The 15,204-nt window shown below is 46.7% G+C and overlaps 1 protein-coding gene across 1 annotated transcript; it reads left to right on the forward strand.

The window, feature by feature from the left end:
• Nucleotides 1–4,737: 4,737 nt before the first annotated feature.
• LOC123120360 (uncharacterized) lies at nt 4,738–10,451 on the forward strand. The gene is made up of 3 exons (XM_044540331.1): nt 4,738–4,787; nt 8,180–8,471; nt 10,064–10,451. Exons 1-3 carry the CDS (start codon nt 4,738–4,740, stop codon nt 10,328–10,330), a joined length of 609 nt encoding a protein of 202 aa, XP_044396266.1. The 3' UTR covers nt 10,331–10,451.
• Nucleotides 10,452–15,204: the final 4,753 nt, after the last annotated feature.

The following is a 15,204-nucleotide window of genomic DNA, read 5'->3' on the forward strand; positions in this document are numbered from 1 at the left end:
AGATTTGTTAGGGTTTGATCCCTAGTATCCACTATGTTCTGAGATTGATGTTGCTATGACTTTGCTATGCTTAATGCTTGTCACTAGGGCCCGAGTGCCATGATTTCAGATCTGAACCTATTATGTTTTCATGAATATATGTGAGTTCTTGATCCTATCTTGCAAGTCTATAGTCACCTACTATGTGTTATGATCCGGCAACCCCGAAGTGACAATAATCGGGACCACTCCCGGTGATGACCGTAGTTTGAGGAGTTCATGTATTCACTATGTGTTAATGCTTTGGTCCGGTACTCTATTAAAAGGAGGCCTTAATATCCCTTAGTTTCCGCTAGGACCCCGCTGCCACGGGAGAGTAGGACAAAAGATGTCATGCAAGTTCTTTTCCATAAGCACGTATGACTATATTCGGAATACATGCCTACATTGCACTGATGAATTGGAGCTAGTTCTGTGTCACCCTATGTTATGACTGTTACATGATGAACCGCATCCGGCATAATTCTCCATCACCGATCCAATGCCTACGAGCTTTACACATATTGTTCCTCGCTTATTTACTTTTCCCTTGCTACTGTTACAATCACTACAAAACCCAAAAATATTACTTTTGCTACCGTTACCGTTACTTCCATACTACTTTGCTACTAAATACTTTGCTACAGATACTAAGTTATTCAGGTGTGGTTGAATTGACAACTCAACTGCTAATACTTAAGAATATTCTTTGTCTCCCTTTGTGTCGAATCAATAAATTTGGGTTGAATACTCTACCCTCAAAAACTGTTGCGATCCCCTATACGTGTGGGTTATCAGCCTGCAGGGGAGGTGCACCCTCCACTTCAGGCATGATGGCACTGCGACCGTCTTTGTCAGGCTCTTCGAGGAGGATGACAGACACCTGGGGTGCTGCCCAGAGAGCGACAGCGGCGGCGACAACGTCCACCCCTCCGACGACAACGGCCGGAGGGGCGGTAGCATCTCCAGCGGTGAGCTTGCCCTCGGCGACGGTTGTGATGTCTCCAGAGGCGGCGGCTCCTCCTCCGGAGAGAGCATGAGCGATGGCGACTACGACAAGCCGCCACGTTGTCGAGCTCGGACCGGCGAGGGCGACGAGCTACCTCTCCGTCGCACCCTAGTGAAGCAGGAGGAGGACTCCGACTGAGCGCGGGCGTTGCTGGAGCCGGGTCTCAGGAGCCACTTTGGTCGCGCGGCTGCTTTTGCTTCTTTTTTTCTCCTGCATGAGAAAAGTAGAAAGCCCTGTCAGGGCGTGTAATGAACCATGGCACTTGCGCCATTATATTATCATTTTTATATTGCGTCCTGATATCCATGTTGCTGCTGGTTGTGATTGGGATGACTTAGCTTAGTGTGCTTGCGGTAGACTCCCGTGTCGCGAGAGCGGGCCACTCAAGAGCTTGGACCTCCTGTGCACCCCTCAGTCCGGAGAGGTCCTACCAAGGGTTTCCTTCTTGAGGGTAAGAAAGTCCTCAGGCCTCGGGAGGTACCCTGTGGTTGCGGGGTTAGGGGATCTCCGGGGATGCCGTGCCCCGTGCGTGGGCCGGTCGTCGTGTCGCGATGCCTGGAGGCATGGACTCTGGAGGGCGCGTGTCCTATTGCTCGTTTTAAGGGCGTCGCGCGAGGATTAAGATGCCAAAGGCTAGGACACCAAGGCTTTGGCGAGGTGTGCTCGCGGACAGGCCCGAGCGCACACACCGGGCCCAGCCCACACGCGCGAGACGCGCGAGGAAGAGCGACGGGCGACTGCCACTCTCCCTAAAGCAAGGTTTGAAAGAGCGAATGTTGCGAGGAGAAAAAATTCCTAGCCCCTTCAAATAAAGACGCGAGAACTTCAAATTTCCTTCCAAGAAGTGGCAAATCAGCTACAGAAAGCAAGCAAAAGAACAACTGCGTCCGGCACCTACACTAGTCTTCTGGTCTTCCCGCCAGCGCGAAGCATGGGGCTTCCACAAGGACGTGGGTGGGAGCCCCCGTGAGGCCTAGGGGCGGCACTCAGGAGACTCCAGGGTGTGTAAAGCCCCACTCATTATTACGTGAGAGTGCCATGAGCGGAGACTTGAGAGGCGCATGGCGCTTGTTGGTCACGGATAGAACTTCCAGAGGTGCTGGTTGTTCCAGGCATTCTGCATGGGGACCCTATCCTGTGTCTCCAGGCGTGCGGCGCCAGGCCTGGAGACACGGGCGATCCTGAACAGGCCCTCCCACATAGGCGAGAGCTTGTGAAGCCCCTACTTGGTGCGCCAAATGTCGGATTCATCGCCCCGCAGACCCATGAAAGGTTTGAACTCTGGGGCATGTGCGAAGGACTCAACCTCTCCAGCCAATCAGCCCGACGCTCCCATGGCCTAGCTCGACGAACAAGGAAGAAGATGGACACGACAATTTACCCAGGTTCAGGCCACCTTGCGGTGTAAAACCCTACTCCTGCTTTGTGGTGGATTTGCCTCACGAGGGGGTGAGGATGAACTAGTACAAGGGGTGAACAACCTCACGAGTTCTACTCTGGTGAGGGTGGAAAGGGTCCGATCCCTCTCTCGGTGGTGGCTAGCCTATACTTATAGTGGCCTCGGCCCTCTTCCCTCAAAACACAGGCGTGAAGGGATCCTACAGTGGCCAATTTGAACGAGGACAGGTAGTACATGTTATCCTGATGAAAGGTGGTCTTCGCCCGCAAAGCTTCTGGCCGTGACGCTGCGATTGGCTCGGCGATGACATCCGTCCTGGCGGTCCTGGTCTCGTTGCACCAGAATGGAAACCTTTGTTAGATCCTTCGGGAACCCATGCCTGCGCTTGCCTCCTTAGCACCAAAGAGGAAACTGCCTCCTCTGCGCCCACTGGCGCCCGCCTGGCCTTGGTCATCATGGCTTGCGTCACCACAACACTACAAAAAAAGACAGATCAGTGACATTTTGGGCCGAACGATTTTTTTCTGTCATGCTTATGACACTTCTATGATGATGATTGTGACAAAACCCGATATCATCATAGATGTGGTGGGCTCCTACTTCTATGACAAAAAGTCATGACAGAAAATGGGATTTTCGTCCTGGGCGGGCCGGAGACGTAGCTGCATGACATTCTTTGGGCCGTTCATGATGGAAAAAACGGTGGTAGAAGCGAGGGCGAGGAAAATATCGGGGAGTTCCCGATTACGGTGCGTGGTCGGGGCCGAGCGATGCGCGTTTCTCTTGTACACGTACGTGCGTGGGTGCGTGGCATTGGGCTCTAGCTGAACCCGAGCGGTGTGTTCGTTCCTACTGAACCCGAGCGATTGCACTGCAGGCTACGCATTATTGAACCCGAGCGGTCGATCGATCTGGCTGTTAACTGAACCCGATCGAGCGATTCCTTTGCTACTGCTGCTAACTGAAGCCGATCGAACCTGCTGCCTCTTGATGAATAGTGAGCGTTGTTGGGGGGGGGGGTTGGATGAACAGTTGTCGGTGCGGGTTGGATGAACATGACCCCGTGGTAGTAGAGGCCGTTGCCGCTGGATGAACAGGACCCCGATCGAGCCAGTTGGCGGTGGATGAATAGGGGCCTGTGGAGGGCTGGATGAACAGGACCCCATGGAGGGCCGGTTGAATAGTAGTCGGTGGAGGGCTGGATGAACAGTAGCCCATGGAGGGGTGGTTGAACAGGACCCCGTGGAGATGGCTGGTTGAACAGTAGCCGGTGGAGGAGCGGTGGAGGCTGGATGAACAGGAGCCCATGGATGAACAGTAGCTGGTGGAGGCAGGAGGGAGACGCCGTGGATGAACAGTCGCAGGTGGAGGCTGGAGGAGGTCGACGGTGGATGAACAATAGCCCGTGGAGGCACTCGACGGTGGAGATGAACAGTAGTCTGTGGAGTCCCGTTTTGCGGTACGCCACACCCCTCCCAATGAACAGGACCCCCGTTTCGACCATAGTGCTCTAACACAAGTTCGTTTCCTCCGTTTTGCGGTACGCCACACCCCTCCCGATCAATAGGACCCTGTTTCAACCGTAGGAGGTCGAAGAGAAGTCCGTTTCCTCTGTTTTGCGGTACGTCACACCCCTCCCGGGGAACAGGATCCCGTTTCGACCGTAGGCGGTCGAACACAAGGCCGTTTCCTCCGTTCTGCGGTACGCCAGGCCTTGTTTCGATCGGCTGTTCCGTCCAAGCCGGTTGGCTCCCGATGAACACGACGCATTCCGTTGCCTCCCGATGAACACGACGATGCAGTTTCTCCATTCCGACCCAACCGGTTGGCTGACGATCAATAGGACGCTCGTCGCTGCCTCTCCATGTACACGAGCCTTGGCCATACGTATGCGCGAGTAGGCGTTCAAGACCCCGCCCGTATGTACGTACGTACGTGTACACGATATAGACGGGACTACCTGACAACTACCGCTCCATACTGGGCCACGGTTCATCGTGGTAGAAAGACTGATGGACCAGCATGTATGTACACGTTTGGGACCAGACTGACAACGCTACGTAGCTTCAACCGGGTGGGTCCCGGCTGTCAGGGAGGATAAGGAGGCACTTCCTTGAGTGCAAAGATGTAGCTGGTGGGTCCGAGCTAACAGGGGGAGGATTCTTTTTTTTTGCGCGTAATATGGAGGCACTTCCTTGCGTGCGAAGATGTAGCTGGTGGGTCCATCTGTCAGCCTTACCGCATACAGTCCTCTTCCGGTGGCTGTCGTTCGTGGACCACATTGGCCACGCCGCGCGGACAACACTAGGCAATGGACGACGGTGAGGCAGGGAACGAGCGGAGCCTGGGAACATGCGGAGGGTAGTACGAGGGTTTACTGGTTCGGCTAAGGTGTGAGCCTGTCGTTGCCGCAGAATAACAAGGGGTGTGGATGAGTAGAGGGATGGCCTGGCCAGCGGTGGGAGTAGTAGGGGGCGGTGAGCCCTCCGCGGCACCACAGCCAGCCACGGGAGGCAAGAGCATGCGATGGTTTGGACGGCTGGAGCAAGAAAATCAGAGGTTGAAGAAGCAGGACGATCATTGGATGTTAACAATCCAACGATCACTGGTGATAGAATCATTTGTTGACTAAGTTGAAAAATCCTCCGTACGCGTCAACTTAGTAGGGCCACAAGTCAGCCTCCAAATCTGGTGGGCCCCAGCTGTCATGGGAAGCACTCGTTATTTTTCGCTTAATAAGGAGGCACTTCCTTCCGTTCCAAGATATAGCTGGTGGGTCCCAGCTGTCATTGGGAGTATTCATTATTTTGGCATAATAAGGAGGTACTTGCTTGCGTGCGGCCATGTACCATGTGGGTCCCAACTGTCAGCCTCTCCATGTACATCCCTCTTCCGATGTTGTCGTTTGTTGACAACGTTGACCACGCCGTGCCGAGAACACCAGCGTGATTGACGACGGCGAGACCCAGGAAGGGAATGTGACCCGGAGGCGGTGAAGCCACAACAGTGGAGGGATGTGGGTGAGTAGAGGGATGGCCTAGCCAGCGGTGGGAGTAGTAGGGGCGGTGAGGCCTACGCGGCAGCACAGCCGGCCACGGGAGGCGGGAGCAGGCGGTCCCGTCGGTGCTGGTTTTGGCGGCTGGAGCAAGAAGATCAGAGATTGAAGAAGCACGATGGCCGTTGTATTAACATCCAACAGTTATGCCTGCTAGAATCATTTGTTGATGTATATAATAAGTAAAAAAAATCTTGCTTACGCATCATCTTAATAGGCCCACAAGTCAGACCATTCCCTTTTTTAATAATTTACACCTCATTGCAACTTCTTATGCAATTTATTGCAGTCCTTTTTTTGTTGGCCAGGGCCAGGGTTAAAAATTTAAACGAAATTTCGCCTATTTCTATGGGGTCCAAACTATTTTTAATACCAAAATGTCGAGCCAGATTTAAAGTACTTTGAAGATATATTTAAATTAGAATCTGGAAATGTGAAAAATTCAGAAATTATAAAGTAATTGCCAATTTATCGTCTGTTTTTTATATTTATAGCCTATTTCATATTACTTTCAAGATTTGCAGCCGTCTTGAAAGAGTTGCAGCCCATCAGGGCGTAGAAAAATAAGTAGGCATGGATTGGGTATTCTTCAAAAAATAAACTGGGCTCATTTTCACATAGAAAAAATAGTTGGAATGGTCATGTGGTGAACGTAAAATATAAGCCTGGGCTAGACGGGCCACAGCCCAGTTGAAACCCTGGTCTGTCTCAACAATAACAAAAAAAATACTGCTCGAGCAGCTAGTCCCAGGTGTCAGCCGATATTGTGTTGTTCTCTTGTCTATTGACTATATACGCTAACAATGTCGTGGGTCCTAGATGTCAGGAAACCACTACGAGGAAGCATTTTCTTTTTCTATACGCTGACAATGGAGTATATATAACAAAAAATGAGGAACTTCCTTGCGTATGGCTATGGACATGGTGGGCCCCTAGTGTCATCCTCCTCACATATAGTCCTCTCCCGATTCCTCTTATTTGTTGACCATGTTGACAAAGCGAGAGGGCGGCGCCGCGGTGAGCGCACCAAAGCGCACGGAGGACGACGACGAGGCCTCGGACATCGGCGTTAACGATTTAGGAGACGGTGGGGTGGGGATGCCTGCGCTGAGGCGCAGCCAGCCGTGGGAGGCGGAAGCAGGCGGCCCCGCTGACGCTGGTTTGGTTTTGGCGGCTGGAGGTTAACATGACTGAAGAAACACGACAGACTGTAAAATCAGCAGGAGTAGTTAACAACCTTAACTTAAACCAGCAGGGGCACTTAACAACCATAGCTGAAAGCAGTATGAGTACTTATACAGGTTCAAACATACAAAGCACGCCTCGAACAGTGCTACTTTGCATATAGTTAATCAAGGGTGAGGCAACCAAGCCCCAGGACAAGGCCCAGGCGCCACCCCGCGCATCCACAACCTTCTGAAAGCGGCTTCAACTCGCAATGTGGTCAATAAACAGGATATTCGCTTTAGAGCCATGGAAAAGCATGAACATAACCTTCTGTCCTATTCTCCAAGATGGACGGGCCTTCATTATTTGAGACCACCCATGAATAAGTATCTTTTCACCTTCAAGGGGAATGGAGTAGGTCGACATAAACATCATGTTGTGACCAAGCACAAGTCTGACCCGACCATGGTTAGGCATCTGTATAGGAACAATAGAACTGGGCAGTTTCTGTTTCAAGAAGATCACAACTGTAAAATTGTGTATAAGCAAGAGTTTATGAACAATATATATAACAGAAAACAGCTCGTACCATAAGGTTCTCGACACAGTTGGACCTGTTCAACGTGTGCAGCAGTGGCACACATATCCCACGTGGCCTTCCATCATGGAAACGCTCCACAAGGACCTCAAGACGATTAATAAAATGTAGGAACTTGTGGATGTCGTCCTAGTCAACTTCAGTGCCATCAGTAACAGTCGAGTTCTTATAGAATAACAAACGAGTAACCTGCTTAACTTTGAAATAACCTACACGTGCCACCAAGTATAAGAAATATTAGTTAGAAGTAGCATCTTCGTGAGAGATTCGTTGTTACTTCTAAAGTTAAATTGTGATTAGTTAAACAGAATAGGTGGATTACTAGCACATATGCCCGTGCGTTGCAACAGGAGGAAAAATAGTGTGTACTTAATATAGTGAGAATTATATGTGCAAGAAAAACCTTGTGTGCATATCAAGAAGGAACATTTTGGTTCTAAGTTTCGCCGCGTGTGAAGTAATCAATCCGCTATTTTTTCATTCATTGATCGAGTGGATTTAAGAGTTTTATTAGGTCATCGCACGCCAGAGAAGGTCCGTGAATTATTCAATCTATTTTTTATTCATTCGAGGGGATTTTAAGGCATGAAGTTCAATAATATGGAAATGAGACGAGTCTTCGTTTTTCTATGTACAAGCCATCGATGTGTACAACCGGAGTTAATTGTACTCCACTATTTTGCGTTCCTTGGTCAAGGGAATTTCAGGCTGAAGATCCATAATGTGAGAGGTCGCCGGGTCTTTTCTTTTTGGAAAATACTGTAGTCTGATAGAAGTCCAGCATCAGACCAGTCCAACACCGTCGATTCAGCTCAAATCTGACGCCTCATAGTTGTGCTTCTTTTGTAAAAAAAACATCGGCAGGAACAAACTGGCCGCAGCCCACGCGCGTAAACCTCTACTAATATCTCCCCTAATCTCTCCTGATTCCAGTCGTGGCCACCACCGACCCGATCTCCTCCATCTTGCCTCGCACGTAGCTGCCTCCTGCTCTCCTCGCCGTTGTCCATCTACTCGACGCTCGGCCTGGTGGTCGTCGAAGCACGCGGCAAAACCTTGGAAGAGCTCCTGGCCCTGCTTGGCGCCTCATCCGCCCACGAGGATCGCCCAGTTCGTGAGCGGCCTCGCCTCCGACCCATCCTGCTCGGAAGGGCCCGTCACCACCTACGCCTATGGAACTCACGCCAGCCTACCCACACACCGTCGCACAGTCAACTTCGCCGAGGTCTGCACTTTCATCTTTCTCTGTTGCTTGCTTGGTCTGACATTGTAATGAATTCGTACATGCAGGGATGCTTCTAATATATAGTACACCTATTTTGCGTCAGATGATAATTTGCTTCCATAGTTTTTCTTTTAAAACGGAACTTAAGTTAGAATGTTGGACATATTGTACCAGGCAAGCAGTGGCGGAGCTTCAAAGAAAAAGTTGGGCGGGCCAATGTAAACAATAACACATTTTTTTAGGCATTATTGAGTATTCGGTACATTTTGTTCTCATTAATTTTCACCCTACTAGAAGGATTGGGCGCGCTGTGCTGCGCCAAGGTAAAGAAAAAGTTACTGGCAAGATACTAAAATTTTTGTCTTAGATTTGTCAAAATACGAATGTATTTAGTCACATTATAATGTTAGATGCATACATAACTATGCAAATCTAAGATAAATATTTTGAGACGGAGGTGTACATTATTATGCCTTGTTTTAGTTATCTTCTTACACTAAAATGCATCGGCACAGTCGTCGCGAGGTGAACATGGAGCTCTACTCAGTGTCGGCAGCAGACTAGCAGTCCTGGTTGGTAGCGCAGCGGATTGCGGTAGTCAGTAGAGGCAGAGGTCGGAGGCATATAGGCGGCATCATGAAAGGATCCCAACGGCCGGGGTCAGGACTGGCCGGTGAGGAGGCCGGAGCTAGGGGAGGGAGGATGGCGCCAAGGCGAGGTCGCGTGGAAGCGGGCGGAGCCGTGGAGCAGGCAGTATGAAGTAGGAAGCATGCGCTTAGCAGCGAGGAAGTTGTGTGATCTGTGCGCGCGAGGGAAGGCTCGTTGTCGACGCGAAATCTGCCCTGCGTGAGATGCACGTGGCAGCGGCGGAGTCCTGGCCGGCCGGCGGCCTGCTGCTCCTGCTATGTTCGCTCGCGCGAAACCTTGAATTGGATCGATTTGTAACTGTGCCTTTGTCACTTCGGCTGAGTGGGCTATGAAGCATAGTATACGTACAAAAAAATGAGAAAAACCTGGGCGGGCCATGGCCCGGTTCGGCCCCAACGGAGCTCCGCCCCTACAGGCAAGTAATACTCATGTTCCGCCATCCTCGGTTCGTTCATGCTACCGCCTACCGCGGCTACAACACACACTTTGCCTCCCTCGTCGCGGACCGCTATTGTGTCGTGGCCACCGCTACAGTCCTATTCGGCGGCAACGACATGTCCCTACTCGACGGAGAGCGCGTTTCAGCATGCCCCGTCGATGATCACATGCACTCGCTCTCTTACTGCCTTGCTTGTGTCGTCGTCCCTTCCCTGTTGTCTGTCGCGTTCTATTTGCCGTGATAGTTTCCGTGCAAGGGAAAATAGTTGATCAGCATGAGAAAATATTTCTATTGCCTGTAAATAATGCTTCCATCACGTGAGCAAGTGCTTCCTAACTTTGCTCCTATAATGCTTCTTTAGTACTTTGCTAGTACGTACTCCTGTAATGCTTCGATAGTAATGCTAAGATATTCTGGCTATCACTACAATGTGCTTCTTATTTTCTTCTGGTGCAAATTCAAACATCTTTGGAAGCAATGTTTGATGCATACTCTTCCTATGTAGGAAGAAATATTTGTTGCACAATGTCATGAGCAACAGCGGAGTGGTGACCATCGCTTCGCCAAGGGCTTCTCTGCAGCCATCGAGGGTCAGTATGTAGACGGGGATGCCAACAACGAGATGGCTGATAGGAGTGGTGCCAGCAATGGCGAGGACGTCGACCGACAACAACAGCATCCCCCTCTCCCATCAGCGGCTATGCCACAATGCTACTCGAGTACTAAGCCAATATTGGACAACATTGATACAATCAGGAAGCAGCTAACATGAATATGTGCATATGTGTCGGTGCTACTACTGAAGCGGGCAATGAAACTAAAGGGTGCATGTTTTGTTCTTTTTTTATGCTGACGAAGCACTGAATGATATTCTATGAAGGTCTGTAAATTTCTGTTGGAAGCAAGTAACTTCGATTAAACATATTAAGTATATACAAAAATTGAAAAAGAAGCATACAATGACAATGGTTGAAACAATAATTCAAATCATTGAAGCATATGTGATGAACATTTAAATATTGCTACTGGACGAGAATTTGAATCAGTACTGAACTTGTGATATATAGCCTTTCTAAAACACAAAATTGGAACAATGTCTAATTTAAATCATGGAAGTACTAAAAAAATCATGGATATATGATCCGTTGATTTTCTTGGTGCCCAAACAATACAATAGTAAGTTATGCAAATTTATTAAATTTTGTACAAAGTAACTGAATTGCTAGTAAATAAAAGAATTGGAAGCATAATGCATGGAAGCATTTCATCTAAAAAATGAAGGAAGCACGCCACCTGATAGTGCTGCGATTTACTACTGATTATGAAGCACGGCTGTAGTGTTGGAAGCATAACTTCTGTATAACAGAAATAAACATATGAAGCATGGTTTGTGGGAAACATATGAAGCACGGCTGTAGTAAATCAAAGAAATATCGACGGTTTATTGAGGGAAATCAATGGCAAGCATCACCAGATGGAAATTGTTTAGATATGGAAGCTGGTGCATGAAAAGTACAGGCCGTGCGTGCTTCATGGAGCAGTTTCCTTTTAGCAGTTAAAGAGTAGTGCTGATGGATGGAAACTACCAAATCCCGCTTAACTACCAAAGGCCCACGTCCACCAAGTCAATTAGATCGGACGCTTAAATCAACTCCAATCGTACGACAGTGGGCTGGTCTGATGGATAGCTAGGGATCAGTAGTCTGATCCCTAGTGGTTTTTTCATGCATGTAGCTAACGTAGTCGGGTCTTCTCTTCTCTTTGCCTCAAGTAGGAATCCTTGAAAAATTTAGGGCCCTTTTGTAGATAGTTCAGCTAGCAATTCATCCATCTAGCTCACGTACTGAATTTAATTCCCTTTTTTTAGAAAGCTCACATAGAAATCCATCCATGCTTCATTCAGTTTAATTCATCTATCCTTCATTCAGTTCACTACATATAGTTTCGCACATGTATAAAAATTGTTACGACTGTATGTAAACGAGCAATATGGGACTATTGAACATATTTTATTTTCCTTATTTCCTAGGTAGCTGGGCTAGCTAAATTGCGTGGGGTGTGAAATTCACAGACATCGAATTGACCTGTGTTTGTAAGGCGTGAGTAAAAATCCAGAAAGAAAGATGAGTTGAAGGATCGTACTCACGATCTCAAACACCTGACACAGTCCTGCCAATGACTCGAATAAACATGTCCTGCTAACCAATGGACAACGTAAATATTTAAGAACATACCGCAACATCGGATTTGAAACATTCTATGATTACTTTTTTTTTACTTCCTAAAAAATAATTATTATTACGAATTGCCAAATATTGTTGGAAACATGAACAAATTTTGAAATCCCAAACAATTTTCAAAACTGCAATTTGTTTTTTGGAAGTTTCATACATTTTCAGAAATACAGAAACAAATTTGAAATGGGAACATTTTCTAAAATTCACAAACATTTTTCAAAAACACGAACCTTTTATAAGAACACAAGCATTTTTTTGAATTTTTGAACAATTTTCAAAAATGGGAACATGTTTACCTTTTAGAACAATTTTAGAAAATGTGTAATTTTTAACGTGAACATTATTTGAATTTGTGAGCATTCCTCTAAAGCAAGAATATTTTTCAAATTTGGAGTATGTTTTAAAATGTAATTTTTTAAGAATCTTGAACAATTTTGGAAAATACAATTTTTTAACACAAATGTGAACATTACTTTTCATTTAAAAAAATAGTGTCCTTTTCCAGCTAGCTCACATGCCAATACATCCATCCTTTGTCTGGAATAATAGATCCATACTTCACACATCTTATTACTACATGTAGTTTTACACACGTTTATAAATTGGTACGACCGTATGTAAAGAGCAATACGGGGCTATTTAAAAAAAATTATGTTGAATTCCTGAACATTTCACCACAATAAGATTTTTTTTCCGAATTTGGAACATTTTTTTAAAATACAATGTTTTTTTTTGAAAATCTGAAACAAAATTTTAAAACAGCAACATTTTTTCCGTTTTCAACAAATTTCAGAATGACAATTTTTTAATGTCTGAACATTTTTAAACAGGAATAAAATTTTAGAATTCTGAACATTCTTCAAAATTTTGAACGAAATTGAAATTCTAAACATTTCATAAAAAAATTATTTGATCAAAAAAGTAAAAATAAACAAAAATAAGATAAAAAAGGAAAAAGGAAAAAAGAAAGAGGAAAGAGGAAATAAAAAGGGAAAGGAACATAAAATGTTAAATATAAAATGAACACAAAAAATGAAAACGGGCCGGCCCAGTCTAGGGCTATCTGTGCGAACCTCCGACTATTTGTCGCCACATGCGGCAAATAGGAGTTTCCCAGCTGCGTGTGCAGGGAAATAAGTGGGCTGGCTTTACTGGGCTTTAGCGCGTGGCCCATGTACGAAATTCTGGATAAACCATATTTCTTTTTCTAGCACATGGATGCACAAAAAATTAGTACCACCTCGAAAAGTAAAAAAATCTATTCGCTGGTGAATGGATGAAAAATTTGGAGAACCGCACCTTGCTTTATTAGTAGGTATAGAAGAAGTAATCGAGGCAACAAGAAAGAACCAGATGCAAAACTAACATGGATGAACAATTGGAACGACGTCGGGGTGGAAGATCAGAGTGAAGATGAGACCAGGTTCTCTTATTTCCATCAACATTTGTGCGCCAACTTTCAGTCCTTAACACTTGAGAAAGTTTATCCAAGTTCGGTCATAAAAAAGCAGCAATCTTCTTGGTTCATGAACCCAACTCGGAACTTGTATCCATGGCTTGTCTTCAATGTGACCATTAAACTGGTGTATTCAGTTATGGCAAGGCCGAGCATCTTGAGTACATGTGTTCTGGCAGAGCAAGGAATGCACTTCAAGAAATATAATATGAGAACACAATGTATTCCCTATCCAAATCTAGAAATAATTTTCTCCTTCACGTCAGTGTCGACCATGGTACTAGTACCTTTTATCCAAATATAGCAATCCAAATTTCCAAATTAGTCAACAGCATGTTCAAAAAATCCCACCCTCCCGGATAGAACAGAGGATTTTAGGAACATACTGTGCGTGTTTTAAAATCCAGTGTTAGGATGAGAAGGAACAAGTGTGGCGTCTCGACGAGGGCGCAGAAACCTATAGGGTCCTCGCACTTTGGGCACTGCAAATGAAACACACTAGATTCAGTAGGAAGAAAAATGCATCAACGGCAGCGACTGCCATCCTAGGATTACCCGCGACCAAGGGACTTGGACTTATCGGGGATGGATGAAGAATTCGTATCTGGTTCTCCATGAGAAAACCCTATGCAATCACCGAGAGGGGGTTTTCTCTGAACGACCAGACGAGGGAGAAGGGGATACAGGCCCAATGAAATATTGCTGCTTCGTCCGTCCAGCTTATTGCTAAAGCTGGAAAGGTGGGTTTTTTTTGTGATTTGACGGCTCATTGAGCATTACTGAGGCGCTACGACCGGAGTGAGTCTACCATGCAGTTGTACACTCAAATTTGGTGCATGGCACGTGGACCCCGTTGCCGGATGCCCCACATATCAGCGAAAGGAAGTAGAAATGCAGGAGTAACTAGTTACACATAAATATATTTTTGACAGAGAGATACTCCCTCTGTAAAGAAATATAAAATCTTTTATATCATAAATTTATACATAAGAAAAATCAAGGGGAATATACATAACATAATATGGGGGTTCAACTGAGAATATAATACTCACACAGGCTCACGGTTCTGGACTTTGGGCCACAGGCCGGTGGGCCTGCATGTTTGGTGGCCCATGTGTTCTATCTCAGCGCTTTTCATATTGCAAGTGATCGGTACGGCGCTGGTTTTAGATGCTGTAGCAAGGCGAATACAGAAAATTGAATAAAGCACGGTAGCTGTTAGAATGAAATCGAACGACAGTTCCTAACCAGCAAACAGAGTTGCAATTCTATCAAAGATATCCTACGTGATAAATAATACTGTCGTACTACTTATACACACAGGACACTTGTTTCACCATGCCAGATTATTACATCAAAATCTCTTGGAGGATAGATCAGTTCGGCAGTTGCGTTCTGCTACTGAAGAATTACAAAGTTGATTTGGACCAGCTCTCCTTGCCGAGAAATTTTGATTTTGACATCATCCCCTACCGCAAGATTTGTTTTAGATTTGAACCTTGACCATCCTTTAGCATCAATCATCATGCGACCATCCTTTGTACTTACGGTATATTGAGGAGGTTCATTCACACCAAGGCCGCGCATGGTAAGAGAAACTTGGCCACGGTCACCCAGATTGTTGAACAACTCCCTCTTTGCTCTAGGAATTCTCTATTTGCAAACAAGAAGACATACACAAATAGTTAGATCAACACAGTGAATCATGCAACTGCTGCCGGTGCAACTGCTGGTTCCGCTGCCGTTGCACGGGCCGGAGCAGATGCAAGTGCAAGTGTTGGAGCAGGTGCCGGAGCCATTGCTGGTGCCCATGCCGGTGCAACTGGTAGTGCCGCTGTTGCTGCCGGAGATGGTGCTCCTTGTGGAGCAGGTGCCGGTGTCGGAGCAGGTGCCGGTGTCGATGCCCGATCCTCCGGTAGATCAGCCTGATCCGCTGACGCGATCGGTGCCCAA

This window comes from Triticum aestivum, chromosome 5D (assembly GCF_018294505.1).
Source record: "Triticum aestivum cultivar Chinese Spring chromosome 5D, IWGSC CS RefSeq v2.1, whole genome shotgun sequence".
Lineage (NCBI taxonomy): Eukaryota > Viridiplantae > Streptophyta > Magnoliopsida > Poales > Poaceae > Triticum > Triticum aestivum.